The 14,428-nt window shown below is 42.3% G+C and overlaps 1 protein-coding gene across 2 annotated transcripts; it reads right to left on the minus strand.

Moving 5' to 3' along the window:
• Positions 1-1,460: 1,460 nt before the first annotated feature.
• On the minus strand, positions 1,461-5,986 carry LOC119295000 (CBS domain-containing protein CBSX3, mitochondrial-like). Of its 2 annotated transcripts, none has more exons than XM_037573317.1 (6): positions 5,834-5,986; positions 3,776-4,039; positions 3,607-3,688; positions 2,226-2,299; positions 1,997-2,057; positions 1,461-1,906 (listed from the first exon to the last, which is right to left on the minus strand). In XM_037573317.1, the coding sequence occupies exons 2-6, from the start codon at positions 4,031-4,033 to the stop codon at positions 1,764-1,766; spliced, it is 618 nt and encodes a 205-aa protein (XP_037429214.1). In that variant the 5' UTR covers positions 4,034-4,039; positions 5,834-5,986; the 3' UTR covers positions 1,461-1,763. The 2 variants fall into 2 exon arrangements, with proteins under 2 accessions (XP_037429214.1, XP_037429215.1); XM_037573318.1 differs by lacking the exon at positions 5,834-5,986 and adding an exon at positions 5,524-5,739.
• Positions 5,987-14,428: the final 8,442 nt, after the last annotated feature.

The following is a 14,428-nucleotide window of genomic DNA, read 5'->3' on the forward strand; positions in this document are numbered from 1 at the left end:
GCGAAGATGAACAATATGATTAGCGTGAACATAAAATTAAACATAGATGAATGAAGAAACCATCAGCATCATGGCTCGATAGACGCCATGCCCCAGGGTGGGTGCCAACTGTCATGGGAACGATTCCGACAATAAGAGAGGTGTAGGATAAAGGAGCATGATCTATCGAGATGCAAATGGGTAACACGATGGTTTTAGCGAGTTCGGGCCTCTCACGGTGGAGATAACAACCCTACGTCTCGTGCTCCGGAGAGGCTTTGCTTTATCTGGGTATGTATCCCGAGATTACAATGTATGCGAGAGCGGAGAATGAATCTCCATGCCTGAGCTGAGTCCTGAGACTAGACAGAGAGAGGTGGAAGAAAAGAGCCCCCCTATTCTAGTGGTGGGGGGTGGCTTATATAGAGTGCGCCACCCCCTCACCTCCTATGTTACAAAGTGGGGCATGAAAGCCATAATGCCAGCCCACTATCAAGCCTTCACTATAAGAATGATGCCGGCGTATACTCGAGTGAGTCGTACGGTCGAGTGGCGAACTGTCATCCGAGTGGATGGTATGCTACTTGGTCGAGTGGATGGTATGATGCTTGGTCAAGTGGATAGTATGCTGCTTGTCCGAGTGGATAGTATGAAATTTATCTGGACCCCATGCTTTATGATATTTCGACCCTTCGTGGGCCTACCTATTATGTGTATCCCCAACAGCAACGGCAGCGCTTGTTCATCATTTCCTGGACTTTCTTCATGGTGAAAACCTAAGATTTTGGTTGGCAACGACAGCGTTTGTGTATCATTTCATTCTTAGATGCGTTGCTTTTTGGAGACCTTTTATGTTCTTTTACGTGTTGTACTAGTTTTTTTACGTGTTGTACTCGGTGGTGGTATGTGTGTTGTTGTTGAGAAAAGTCGGTTGGCGAGACCTTCGCCAACCTTTCTTTTTTCTTTCTTTTTATTTATGTCTTTATGACATCATGGAGGGGCGTAGCATGGGTAGTTTTTTTACGTGTTGTATTCGGTGATGGTATGTATGTTGTTGTTGAGAAGAGTCGGTTGGCAAGACCTTCGCCAACCTTTCTCTTTTCTTTGCTTTTATTTATGTCTTTATGACATCATGAAGGGGGCAGAGCATGGGTAGTAAGTTATTTTACGTGCTATATTCAGTGGTGGTATGTACTCCCTTCACCCGGAAATACTCGTTGGAGAAATGAATGTATCTAGACATATCTTAGTTTTACATACATCCATTTTTATCAACTTCTCCGACAAGCAACTTCTCCGACAAGTATTTTGGGACAGAGGAGGTATGTTGTTGTTGATAAGAGTCAGTTGGCGAGACCCTCGCCAACCTTTCTCGTTTCTTTCTTTTTATTTATGTCTTTATAACATCATGGAGGGGCAGAGCATGGGTCTAATTGGTATCTTCGCGATATTAATATATTCTTTTTTGAAAAACGAATGACTGTCGACAACAACGGATAAGAAAACATTAGCACGGTGAAACTCAAGTATCCTTTCCGGGACACTCCCAAGCTTTATTCTGCGTCTATCACCATCCGCTGAGATGGCCTATACGCTCCAGAAACAAGCGCGCGGCGGCGAGTGCCGCCACAGAAATATACACTAAATAAGCAGGAAAACATCACACACGCAAATTCAAGTTCAACGGCCATTGTCCGCGAAGAAACACGGCCTATTTCGTCATCATCACCCTGGTCGTTATTGTAGAGTTCACTCAAAGGGACGCCCTGCAAAACGGCGGGGTCCTAGTACCCACCCTGGATGTAGGCGTTGAGCCGGTTCAGCTCCTCCTTGTGCTCGCTGACCACCGCGCGCACCACGTCGCCGATGGAGACCATCCCCATCATCTCGGTGCCGCTGATCACCGGGATGTGCCTGATACGCTTGTCTGCACGCCGTGCCATGGTTAGGGTTCAGTGCTTTACAGAACATCTGGTGTGCAATGACAAATGAACTCGATCAGGCGGGGTTATGTTACCTGTCATCAGCTGCATTGCTTTCAGGACTCTGGTTTCAGGTTTCACCGTGATCAGCTTGTTCTGTCAAAATGATGCTTTGTCAATGAAGCTCGGCGCGTTCACATAATTGTCATTCCACTTCACATGCTTATGACTAGAGTTTTTGTACTAATTTTATTCAGGGTGTACGGGGCAGACAGAAAATCAGAACATCCCCTAAAAAAAATGAGAACATTGTATGAGCGGTACCTCTTCGGTCATGATATCTCCAACTTTGGTTGACTTGGAGGATCGACCCTGCACTATGATTTTCCGGAGATAATCTGAAAAGACAAGTAACATAATGTTTGTTACATAGGTAAATCTTGGTTTACAAAGCTGGTCAGGTTGCTGTCCTGTTCTTTTGATCACTATGTAGTATTGGTTTTATTTTCAGGCACATCTTCATATACTCCTATCTTGCCAGAGTGGTAGTCAGAGTTGGCATTGATGCTGGCTGATACTTCCTCCGTTCCGAATTACTTGTCGCGGAAATGGATGTATCTAGAACTAAAAAATGTCTAGATACATCCATTTCTACGACAAGTAATTCCGAACGGAGGGAGTACTATTTATGGAGATTATAGGCGAAGGGGTCAATGACTTGATGAGATTGAAGATCAATGAACAAGATCTTTGCAACTGTGAGTGTTTGAGTGGCAGGCTCAAAGTTGGCGACCGTTAAAGGTTCATCTGGCTTCAAAGAGCGAATTATTTATGCTAGCTGGAGGTTCAGGATCAGAGTTCAACCATTATGGTACAGGATCAGAGTTCAAGTATTTAATGGCACAATGGTCCAAAGCGTTTATGCTAGATGTAGGTCCAGGATCGGAGTTCAACTATTTATGGCACAATAATACATGGTTCAAAGCATATACTTCCTTTTTGCACCTGAACTCTCCCTAAATACTTAATGATTTCCTTTTTGTTGCGAACTCATGGTAACTTGGTGGCTGCAATTTCAACATGAGAATAGGATCATCAAATGTTCTTTCATGTATATGTTCCACTTGATAGGGCCATACAGGCTTGTGGCACCCTATCTGCAGGTTCTTGATGCATGATGCGTTAAGATTTATTCACCAGTCCTAAGATTCTTGACTGACAGATTATAATGCATGTAAGAAACAAGGGTTGTTATCTTTTATCAAGCATTTGCACCTTTATTATACAGCTTTTACTCAGAGTCCTTCATGTTATTCGTTTTTTTCTTTATAACTAGCAAGATGCCATCAAGATGCATTTGTATGAGTTGTTTATCTTGTGAGAGAAAAGGATGAACGAGGGAAGGCCTTTTTGCAAATATGGAGAGGGGTGTGGGTATCTTTTTGCAAAATTGCCATAGTTTCCTTCCTATCCGTCAGATATAAATCGGACGGCCTATATTGCAGGATGGCAGGCACACCATCATCACCAACTCTATTTTTTATAAGAGTAGAGATGTAGAATAAAGAAGGCAAGGACATAAACCAAGAAAACGCATGTCACATATAAACACATAACAATGGATGTTAGCAATAGTATCTAACTTTTACTCTTTAGCACGTGATTTGGTCTGTTTCCATCACAGAGAGTTTATAGACCAGTTTACCTCTCTCTGTGACGATGCCAGCAATTGATTTATCTTCCCCGGGTTTAACAACCACCAAAGCTCCCACATTGTGCTGTGTCATCTGTTGAGACTCTTTTCGTCACTCAAAACCATAAATATTTCCTACTTATGGAGCAATATGACCACTGGACTAGTAGGGAAATCATACCGATTTGACAGCATCATAGACACTGTCATCAGTGGTGCACCAGAGCCATGATCCATCAGCACTCTTCCCTTTGGACTTCAAAATGTCCGCAACAGTGCTGCTCTCAAATCCACTCTCCTCTATTTGAGCAGGTGATACTGACATGAAGCGCGGGAACACAGCAGGCAGCATAGCAGGCTTCACAACACTGATGTGTTGCAGGACAGCAGATTTGAGCACACTGCCATGTGATCCGATAGCTTGAATTGCTCGCTGCATTTTGTTCTGCGTCAAATCATACATAAAGAAACAATTACTTCATTTCTAACCAAGGGGACAACTGACTTGTGACTTCTTCGATATTAGAAAGAGTAGTATTTTCCTAGTTAGAATGAAGATGTTATAGACAGTTTTTTAAAGTACAGTATTTTTTATGGATAATATAGATCAAACAATATATCTATACGACCGAAAAATTCAATCCGGAAAAAAGATTAGTAAATAATATCATAAGCTGATTATTTCAAGAAGATGAGCTATTAAACAGGCAGCACATGATGTAGGGAAACATTAACTGAATAGAATGTGAAAAGGAGGTGAAGTACATATGGGGAAAAAGATGGGACTTTAGTAATGACATGTAACTCAACTGCCGAAGTTTACACTAACATGAACCAAGGCTGAAAGCAAGTTTTTCCCAACGTCTGTCTCTGTAACACAAGTTTTTTGGATCAGGCAATTTGCCTTCTCGGACTGGAGTCAGAACCAAAGTACATAGTAAGAAAATTACAGCACGGGAGAAGGGTGATCAATTACTACATGGCTTCAATATGTGGGATTGGCTAAAGCCTAAAACTAAGGATGCTGTCAGACAAAGCAAAGAGACTAGCTCATAACCACACGATGGCAGTTGACTAACACACAGAATTAAAAAAATGTGAAAGAGTGGATAAGTGGAAGCATTTGCCCAATAATGTAGCTGTTCTCACTGTTTCACATAAACAAACAAACCTATCTCCATCCTACAGGAAACACCATATCAAATTAGAGCTAGTTCCTACTTCCTAGTGGGCTGATGCAGTGAAAAGGATGCCGAGCTTATCTATCATTTTGTACACTAGCCAGTAAAGAGGTAGGAAATACCGGAGAAAAGTAATTTATGCACAGAAAAATCGGTCGAATTAGTCCTCAAATTTTCTTTTGTTGAATCATCTGTTAGAACTGAACCCGGCACGTCGGCATAGCCACGTAGCATGTCCTGCCCACTAATCAATTTCATTTGGACTTATGTATACTTTAGAGAACCCACTATCAATATGTCCACCCACCCTACTTGATGTGATGTGTTAACACAACATCTTTATATGTCTCTGGCAGGACGTTTTCAGAGATTAGCAAACTAGAAGCATTTATTCATGTCACAATCAAAGAAATAAGGAATCACCAACGAAGAGGGAATCCAACTGACGACTTTCACCCGGAACACTGAACTCTATGCACTCCCAAGGTATTCGATTCGGCGCTATGGACTCGCTCCCGGTGCAAGAACCGAACGAACGACCGGATCACGGACAACAAAACAACTTGTATTTTTATACTTGTGCAACTACGAACTAATTGATACGCAGGAACAGCACACTGAAACACTCGCTAATCTGGACAGACAAAACTATAAGAAATCTAAGAAAGGAAACAGATCAAGCGCACCAAAAAACAAACAGAAGAAATCAAGCAGCTGAGTTCCTTGACAGAAAAGAGAAGAAACGTACTTTCCGGTGACAGCTTTCCGCCCCCTTTCAGCGTTTCTTCTGCTAAATCTAAGGTGAACAGCAGCCGGCTAGCAGAATGACGTGAAAAACAACAGATCGTGGAGAAACCTAGAGGAAGAACACCGGGAGCACACTCATCTGACCCTTCTGCTCGCTTCAGGATGACAGCACGCACTGTACACGCATTTCTTTCAGAACTAATACCTCCACAGATCGGTCATGAACTAGGCAGCTAGTACTACGGACCGACCCATCGCATGGATTTGATTGGACCGGAGGAAGGGGGAAGGAGAGGGAGAGGCCGCTTTACCTGCGTGGCCACGGGACTGAGCTTCGGTTCTGGGAGGAGCAGCGAGTTGCGGGGAGGAAGAAGATGGGGGAGGGACACTTGTGATGCTGCGAGGCAATGGTGGGGGTGACGAGCGCTAATTAAAGCGACACTCCTCTGCTCTCGCGGTGAGGTGGTGGAGGCATGTGAGGGCACTCGGTCTTATCCACACGGCCCTGTCTGCTTTGCACTTTTGGTTCCATTCTCTTTTGTTTAACCTTTTGTTTTGGACTTTTGGTTCTCCAGCTGGTACTCTCCTCTGCTCAGTTTCCTGTAAACTATCACGCAACTGGGGCGAGCCAGAAATGATAGGATGCAGCACACGGACTCGTATGCACTTCTCCGTTTCTTTTGCCAACAACCTCACTTTATATCCGTGGCAAAAAAGACTATCGCTTTGGGTTAGGGCATGTACAATGGTGGTGTTGACATCAGATTTTGACACAGACAGGACTTAATTAAGACGGTCTCAAATGAAAAAGTTATCTACATGTAAAAGTTCCGTATTATCGACACAAAAATCTTTGAAGTTTTGGTCATCGCCATCCGATCTCATCTCGAGGAGTGAAGTTATGCTCGAAATACTAGAATTTTGTATGCAAAGTACTGTTCGGCCAATTAGGCCTCAGAGACAGCCTCATATGAGAAAAGTTTATACACGGATTGTCTTCGCCTCGTTGAAACAATCGATTTTGATATAAAAATCATCTCATTCCGAGTTCATATACAAAAAATTGGAGCAAATGCACTGCGGACCTATCATGAGTAAAACTTGGTCGGGGGCATCAGACACCCATGTGGGTGATGTCTGATAGGTCGCGCGAGTGATTCAGTCCTCAAGATGGCCTCAAATCGAAAAACATTCAACACTAAAGTTTTTCGTATCGTTGAAACGGTTAAATTTTCTTTTGCGCGCATCTTCATCCGAGGTCGTTTGTGGCATGTGAGAGTCAAAAACCAAACTGATGTCTCAGACTTGCTTAAATCCGAGTTCGGTTAATTTTGAAAAGATTTGGGCGGGATTTGGAGTTCTTTTCTTGTACGAAAAGTCCAGCCGCCTCATAAATAGATGAGAGGTGATGGCCGGTTGAACAACACACAACCGAACAAATACATCTACTACTTTTTCGTGTTCATCTATCATGTATCCTTGTATCTTTCTTCTTGTTCTTCGTCGTTCTTCAACAATGGAGGGCTGCGAATGCACGAGGCTCTAGGGGTGGTCAGGTCGACCTAGGGCAGCCCATAGCTGCCGCGTGCCCTGACGGGGTCCCTCCCGGATGTGTGGGTTTTCGGGTCTACAAAAGCGCCCGTCGGATTGTTTGCGTACCGCGCTTCCGCCCGGGTATCCTTCGACGTGAGCTGCGGTGCATCACCCCCGGCGTCGAGGGTACACGATGACGTGTTTGTGTGCGAACACAATTTTTAACGACTCCATTGGAGACGAAGCTTTGAACGGTCTCCAACCCGTTCTAGGGCCAGTTCTTTTCAGCGGCTTAAAAAATAAGCTGCCTCTTCACAGCTTATAAAATAAGCCGCCTCTAAATTTTTCCAAAACTTCTGAATTAGTTATCCATAATTAGTTTAGAAGCCCTAATGAATATAAAAAACGGCTTATGGGAAAAGCTGGGAAGAGGCGGCTTATCTTTTAAGCCACCCAAAAGAACTGGCCCTTAGTTACCAAGAGATCGTCATCTAGGATTTGCAATCTACAAAGGTAATATGAATATCCAATTCACATATGTAGATGCAAATAATTCATATGTTTTTGCTAGATCATCTAATGAGCATAATGTATCGATTAGCCCTAGCTTTATCAATTATGCATCTAATTATGTGCAAGAGCCGATGCAACAAAAATCTTCATGCTTCTACCTCATATAATTTTAGCAGCATGCAACATATGTATTCCAACTCCCATGCATCGGCAACCCCACAAATCCATATGCCGATGAACAATATGATGGGTTTGGTTAATCAAGTTGAAACACCTCACACAGGAACTTCCGATAGTATGGAACAAAGTTTTTCACATTTTTATTCATCGGCAACTAACTTGCAATATGTTAATCAAAACATGCTGGTGGATAGGGGAATTGGCCATGTTACTACTAGTTATCCGACCAATTATCCTTAGTCGTCATATGCTACATCTCATGCTACTAATTTTTTGGCACTATATGCAACTATAGGTATTCATAATTCGGCTTCACACCATCACGCTAATAGCCGAATAAGTGAAAATTCTATAGGATCACATAGGATCACATGTGTCTTCACCTAGTATCGTAGCATACAATGTTTTCCCTGCACAATTACAGAATTTCGACGACATCTCATTACTGAAAGAGTCTAAAAGTGTCGGGGGGCAATTCTATCCAAATTGGGTCATTAAGAAAAATCTGATGTCTTTTTGGGACGAATGCAATGTTGTTCTACATGAGTTAATAAAAGAGGGAAAACCTATTAATTCTACTGCAATACAAGCTAGATTATGTCAAAAAGAGAAAGCATTGGGTGTGGATAGAATTATCAAAAAAGTGGTGATTCGGATAACAAAGTTATTTCGGTTATTGAAAAGACCGAATCAAATATTACGTATGCCGAATCTGTTCTAGAAAAAGAGGACGACAAGGTGTTGGGGAGCTATTCAAAAGAGGAACACCATATCGTTCAAGTAACACAACCATCATGCTTTTCCAACGTGTTTGAAAAGGTATGTCTAGCAAGTGATTTATATATCTTCTGATTTGGTCGCAACTTTATTGTTGATGCTTCTTTAAGAAAAAAAATTATAAGTAATTTTGAAAGACCAATGAAGAAGGGTAATTTACATGTTGGCAATAAAATTGTTATAGAACATATCGGTCAACCAATTGTGCCATTTATAAAGACCGATAATGAATTATTATTGCAGCCAAAGTTTTTCTCATTGCTTTATTTAAAGTTCATATCTAATTAGGTAGCTTTGGTTGCTTCATACTTGGCTTACGCATGGTCTCAATTGAGAAATGTATGTTCTAACTACTTTGATTTCAGAAATTTAAAGCCAAGGTTATACTCTATTGAGAAAACCAATGATAGTATAATTTCCTTTTCAAAGACATCGGAAATAGAGTGCAAAACACAATGCATAGCCGAATGGGGTAATGAAAAATCTGAACCATTCGTTTGCTTAACTCCAAAGTCGTTCTCACAACAAGATCGCCTAGATAATAAAAAGTTTACCTTCAATTCAAGCATGAATGATCGAATATTTGATTTGTTGCTGAAAAATAATTACATGAGAATTCTTGATCAACATCTCAAGCCATCAATTCAAGGACGAATGTATTGTAGGTTGCATCATTCGTTCAAACATAATTTTGAGGATTGCAATATGTTTCGTCAAATAGTTAAATCGACCATTCATAAAGGACGATTGAAATTTGTCGAGACACCAAGAGATGACCATTCTATTCTGATTGGTCCTGATGGCAAACGGTTTTTGCATCGGCTGCTTCAAACTGATCCATTTAAACATGAGAAGGTAAAAACTGCAAATATTGGGATCAAGCTTTCAAATAAGGAAGTTGTTCAAGAGCACAATAAAATATTCTCGAGGGCAAAAATTCCATCAAAGTTGCAATGAAGATGCCAAGTACTGGGGGAAACAAGAAAATCCAAAGATCGATGCAAGCAAAGGGCGAGGTAAGCACAAAGCTAAGAAGCCAAAAGTCACTTTCGCGCAACTATTAGAAAAATATCAGAATATAAGTGAGGAGAAAATTGCTTATCACCAAGTAATTCAAAAGCGTCAAGATCACCCCCTAGGTGCAAACCTAAGGATCAGTATTGCAAAAGTGAGAGTTTCAGTGCAACATATTCATATCCTTATTTTTGGCCGCCAATGACAATGCCGTGGATGCCTCGCCATGCTCATGTAAATCCATATCCATCATGGGACAGGTATGATACAAGGGCACATTCTCCATCTTATTATAAACCATCTCACCAATACTATGCAGCTCCAAGAAGACCAACCTTTAGTGGACAGTCATATGTTCAAGACCGTTTCAATAAAAAAAGAATCGGTCCAGAGCTCAAGAAAGAAGATAGAGGTGGTCAAGCAAGAATATCGAGTCAAAAAAGATGGTTGTAAGTGTGCTAGTTCAGATTTGGTTTCAAATGAAAAAGAGCCAATTGAGATGTTGACATTGGCTAGTAAAGGCAATGAGATGAATCAATCAATTGTTGAGAGTCAAAATGTCAAATCTGAAGAAAAGAACTTGAGAGTGCACATGGCTAAAAAAGAATTGCCATTGGTCGAAACAAAATCACAGCTGAGGTGCCCACTCGGCTTATCATATTGGAAAGGGAGGAATTAGAAAAGCTAAGTGCACAAGAGCTGAGAAAGAAGAACATGGCATGGATTCCCAAAGGAGGCACTCAAAACAAAAATGATATGCAAGCTTCCATTGCAAGATGTGCAACAAAGGTGAAAAAAGAGAAGAGTAAATGCTATGAACAACCAAGACGGAGGTTTCAACATCTTCGGCCCACACATTATCCACATTCTCCAACTACGCCATTGATGTCGATGCCATGGAATTCATCCTCAGGTATGATTGGTTGCCCTCCACGGGTTTATTTTGATCCATCACTACTGCAGGATGCTGCTAACGTGACACTACGATCAGAGACCCTTTAACAAAACTGTGTGCGATGCATTAATCCCAAACGGTGATGTAAAAAATCATCAGAAAAGATGCAAAACGCTTGCGATGGCGGAGACATCAAACACGGTTCAGATTTTAGTTGCGTCTGCGATGCAGGGCATACGGTTAATCCATACGAACTGTTTGCGATGAGACAGAACAACAGAAACGGGCAGTCATATCAAGGTGTGTGCGATATACGACGTACAATTCGCTCAAATGAACTGTTTTCTATTAGGGAATGCAACAGAAGCAGTTAGCCAGATGAAGGTGTGTGTGATATACGGCCTTGTAGGATCAAAAGTATGTCTAGAGGGGGGGTGATTAGACTACTTGACCAAATAAAAATCTAGCCTTTTCTCAATTTTAGTTCTTGGCAGATTTTAGCAACTTAGCACAAGTCAAGCAATCAACCTACACATGCAATTCTAAGAGTATAGTAGCGGAATGTAAATCATTGCATATCAAGGTAAGGGGAGGAGTTTGGAGGGAGCAAACGCAATGTTGACACGGAGATTTTTGTCATGGTTCCGATAGGTGGTGCTATCGTACATCCACGTTGATGGAGACTTCAAACCACGAAGGGTAACAGTTGCGCGAGTCCACGGAGGGCTCCACCCATGAAGGGTCCATGAAGAAGCAACCTTATCTATCCCACCACGGGCATCGCCCATGAAGGACTTGCCTCACTAGGGTAGATCTTCACAAAGTAGGCGATCTCCTTGCCCTTATAAACTCCTTGGTTCAACTCCACAATCTTGACGGAGGCTCCCAAGTGACACCTAACCAATCTAGGAGACACCACTCTCCAAAAGGTAATACATGGTGTGTTGTTGATGAACTCCTTGCTCTTGTGCTTCAAATGATAGTCTCCCCAATACTCAACTCTCTCTCATAGGATTGGATTTGGTGGAAAGATGATTTGAGTGGAAAGCAACTTGGGGAAGGCTAGAGATCAAGATTCATGTGGTTGGATTGGAATATCTTGGACTCAACACATGAGTAGGTGGTTCTCTCTCAGAAAATGAATGCTGGAAGTGTAGGCACGTACTGATGGCTTCCCCCACGAATGAGGAGACGGTGGAGGGGTATATATAGCCTCCACGCAAAATCTAACCGTTACACACAATTTACTAAACTTGGTGGGAATGAATGAGAAAACTCGGTCGGACCGATTTAGTTCATAATGTGACCGTTAGGCATTTCGGTGGGACCGACATGTCAACTCGGTGGAACTGATTTTGTTAGGGTTAGGGCATAATGTAATCTCGGTTGGACCGATTACACAAACTCGGTTGGACCGACTTCGGTAATAAGAAAACCAGAGAGTTGGTCAGGCAAACTCGGTGGGACCGATTCGCTCATCTCGGTGGGACCGAAACGTTACGTTTGCATTGCGAACTCGGTGGGACCGATCGCTCATCTCGGTTGGACCAAAATGTTACGAAGGGAAACAGGGAGTTTGAAATCCCATCTCGGTGAGACCGAGATCCCTATCGGTTAGACCGAAGTGACTAGGGTTTCTGGCAGTGGCTATGTCAAATGAACTCGATGGCGTCGGTTGGATCAAATCGGTGGGGCCGAGTTTGAATTTTGGTTTGGGACATATATGGATATGAGAAAGTGGTTGAGTGCTTTTGGAGCATATCACTAAGCATTTTGAGAAAGCAAGCCATTAAGCAACACCTCATCCCCTTTTAATAGTATTGACTTTCCTATAGACTCAATGTGATCTTGGATCACTAAAAGTAAAATGTAGAGTCTTGAGCTTTTAGAGCTTGAGCCAATCCTTTGTCCATAGCATTTTGAGGGGTCCACATTCCTAATCCATGCCATGCCAATCATTGAACTTTCCTGAAATATTCATCTTGAAATAACATGAGTTCAATGAGCTATATGTTGTTAATCATTACCAAAACCACCCAGGGATAGTTGCACTTTCAATCTCCCCCTTTTTGGTAATTGATGACAACATATGGATCAAAGCTTCGACAAATGATAATAAGATTGAAATACATCGTCCCTTTGAGAAGTATGTGATAAGCAAGAGCTCCCCCTAAATTTGTGCATTATTTAAAATTTGCTTTGGACTACAAATGCACAATCTGTTAGGATCATGGGTCACTCTTTCATGTCACATACATCTTGGTGGAGCGCTCAAAATGATAACAATTAAAAGCATGCACTCATCACCAAGCAAAGTGAATGATCATATAGGGATATAAGGGATAATATCATTCAAGCACACATTAAAGTAGCATATGATCAACCACATGATCATCCAAGTATCTCACAGAAGGACATAATGTATCAAGCAAACACACATTAAAGTTCAACCAAATAAAGTGTAGGAGAGACAAAAAGCAACACACACACACTCTCTCTCTCTCTAAGACTAAGATCTATACATATTTCTCCCCCTTTGGCAACAAGTTACCAAAAAGTTCAAATATGCATAGTGCTATGCATCTCTCAGGCTTGGTCTCCATGAGGTAGGGTAGTGATGACTCCAAGAACAAAGGCTTCAGTTGATGTAGCTGGAGTTGCTGGAGTGGCTGCTGGAGGTGGCATTGAAGCTGTGGCTGCTGATGCAGATGTAGTAGCTCGTGTATCTAGAACTAACACTACAGCAGACCTCTGACCTCTTGGCACATACTGAAAGGATTCTGTAGTTGCCTTGCCCTTCTTATCCTCTGCTTCCTCCTGGAGCTGCTCAACTATTGACTGAATCTCGGTTACTTTTACATCAAGATCATATAATTTTTGCTCAATGATTCTCTCCAAACTCTCCTGATTCTGAGTCAGGGTGGCCAAGCCCTTCTCAATCCTCAAGGTGGATTGGATCAGAAATCCAAGTTGATCTTGTTTGCTCTTCAAGAACACATGAGATGCCTCTTCTGCACTTGGCATCTTTGTAGCTTTCTCTGCCCTTGCCTCTGCTCTCTTCTCATGTGCTTGCACCGATGAAGGATCATTCTCATCCATCAGAATTGTGTTATCCTCAAAATCTGGCTTGAGAGGTAAGTGCTCCTTGTCCAACAAATAAGTGCCTATGCCCATCTTTGAGTTGATGAGCACCTGAATTTGTGGAGCATACTCACAAGACCTCTTCTATCTGCAGCTGTCCTCTTGATTGTCTCTACAATCAGACTCATCACCTTGAACTTCTAAGGGACATAAAAAATGTGCAGCAAGTTGATTGAATGTCCTCTAATCATCCTGTGATCTCCATACTTAGGCAAAAGAGTATGCCTCAGGATGGTGTTGATTGTAGGCAGATCAGACAACAGAAACTTCACTGAGCCCAACTTATGAGTTTCTAGGGCATCATCAGAAATTTCCTTGTACATACACTACAAAAAAAAGACACATCCGTGACATTTTGGGCCGAACGAAATTTTTTTCTGTCATACATATGACACTTCTATGATGATAATTGTGACAAAACTCGGTATCATCATAGATGTGGTGGGCTCCTACTTCTATGACAAAATATCATGACAGAAAATGGGCTTTTCGTCCTGGGCGGGCCGGAGACGCAGCTGCATGACATTCTTTGGGCCGTCCATGATGGAAAAAACCATGGTAGAAGCGAGGGCGAGGAAAATTAGGGGAGTTTCCGGTTATGGTGGGAGGTCGGGGGCCGAGCGATGCGCGTTTCTCTCGTACACGTACGCGCATGTGTGTGGGACGTTGGCTTTAACTGAACCCGAGTGAGGGCATTGGGCTCTAACTGAACCCGAGTGGTTGCACTGCAGGCTACGCGTTACTGAACCCGAGCGATCGATCGATGGCTATTAACTGAACCCGATCGAGCGATTCCTTCGCTACTGGTGCTAACTGAAGCCGATCGATGCTGCCTCTGGGATGAACAGTGAGC

Source organism: Triticum dicoccoides, chromosome 4B, assembly GCF_002162155.2.
Source record: "Triticum dicoccoides isolate Atlit2015 ecotype Zavitan chromosome 4B, WEW_v2.0, whole genome shotgun sequence".
Classification (NCBI taxonomy): Eukaryota; Viridiplantae; Streptophyta; class Magnoliopsida; order Poales; family Poaceae; genus Triticum; species Triticum dicoccoides.

Excerpts from the sequence above, each read along its gene's own strand:
- LOC119295000 (XM_037573317.1), bottom strand. The coding sequence starts at position 4,033 with ATGCAGCGAGCAATTCAAGCTATCGGATCACATGGCAGTGTGCTCAAA. Across the intron at positions 2,300-3,606 it reads TGGCATCGTCACAGAGAGAG|ATTATCTCCGGAAAATCATA; the intron begins GTAAACTGGTCT and ends TTGTCTTTTCAG. Across the intron at positions 2,058-2,225 it reads GAGATATCATGACCGAAGAG|AACAAGCTGATCACGGTGAA; the intron begins GTACCGCTCATA and ends TCATTTTGACAG.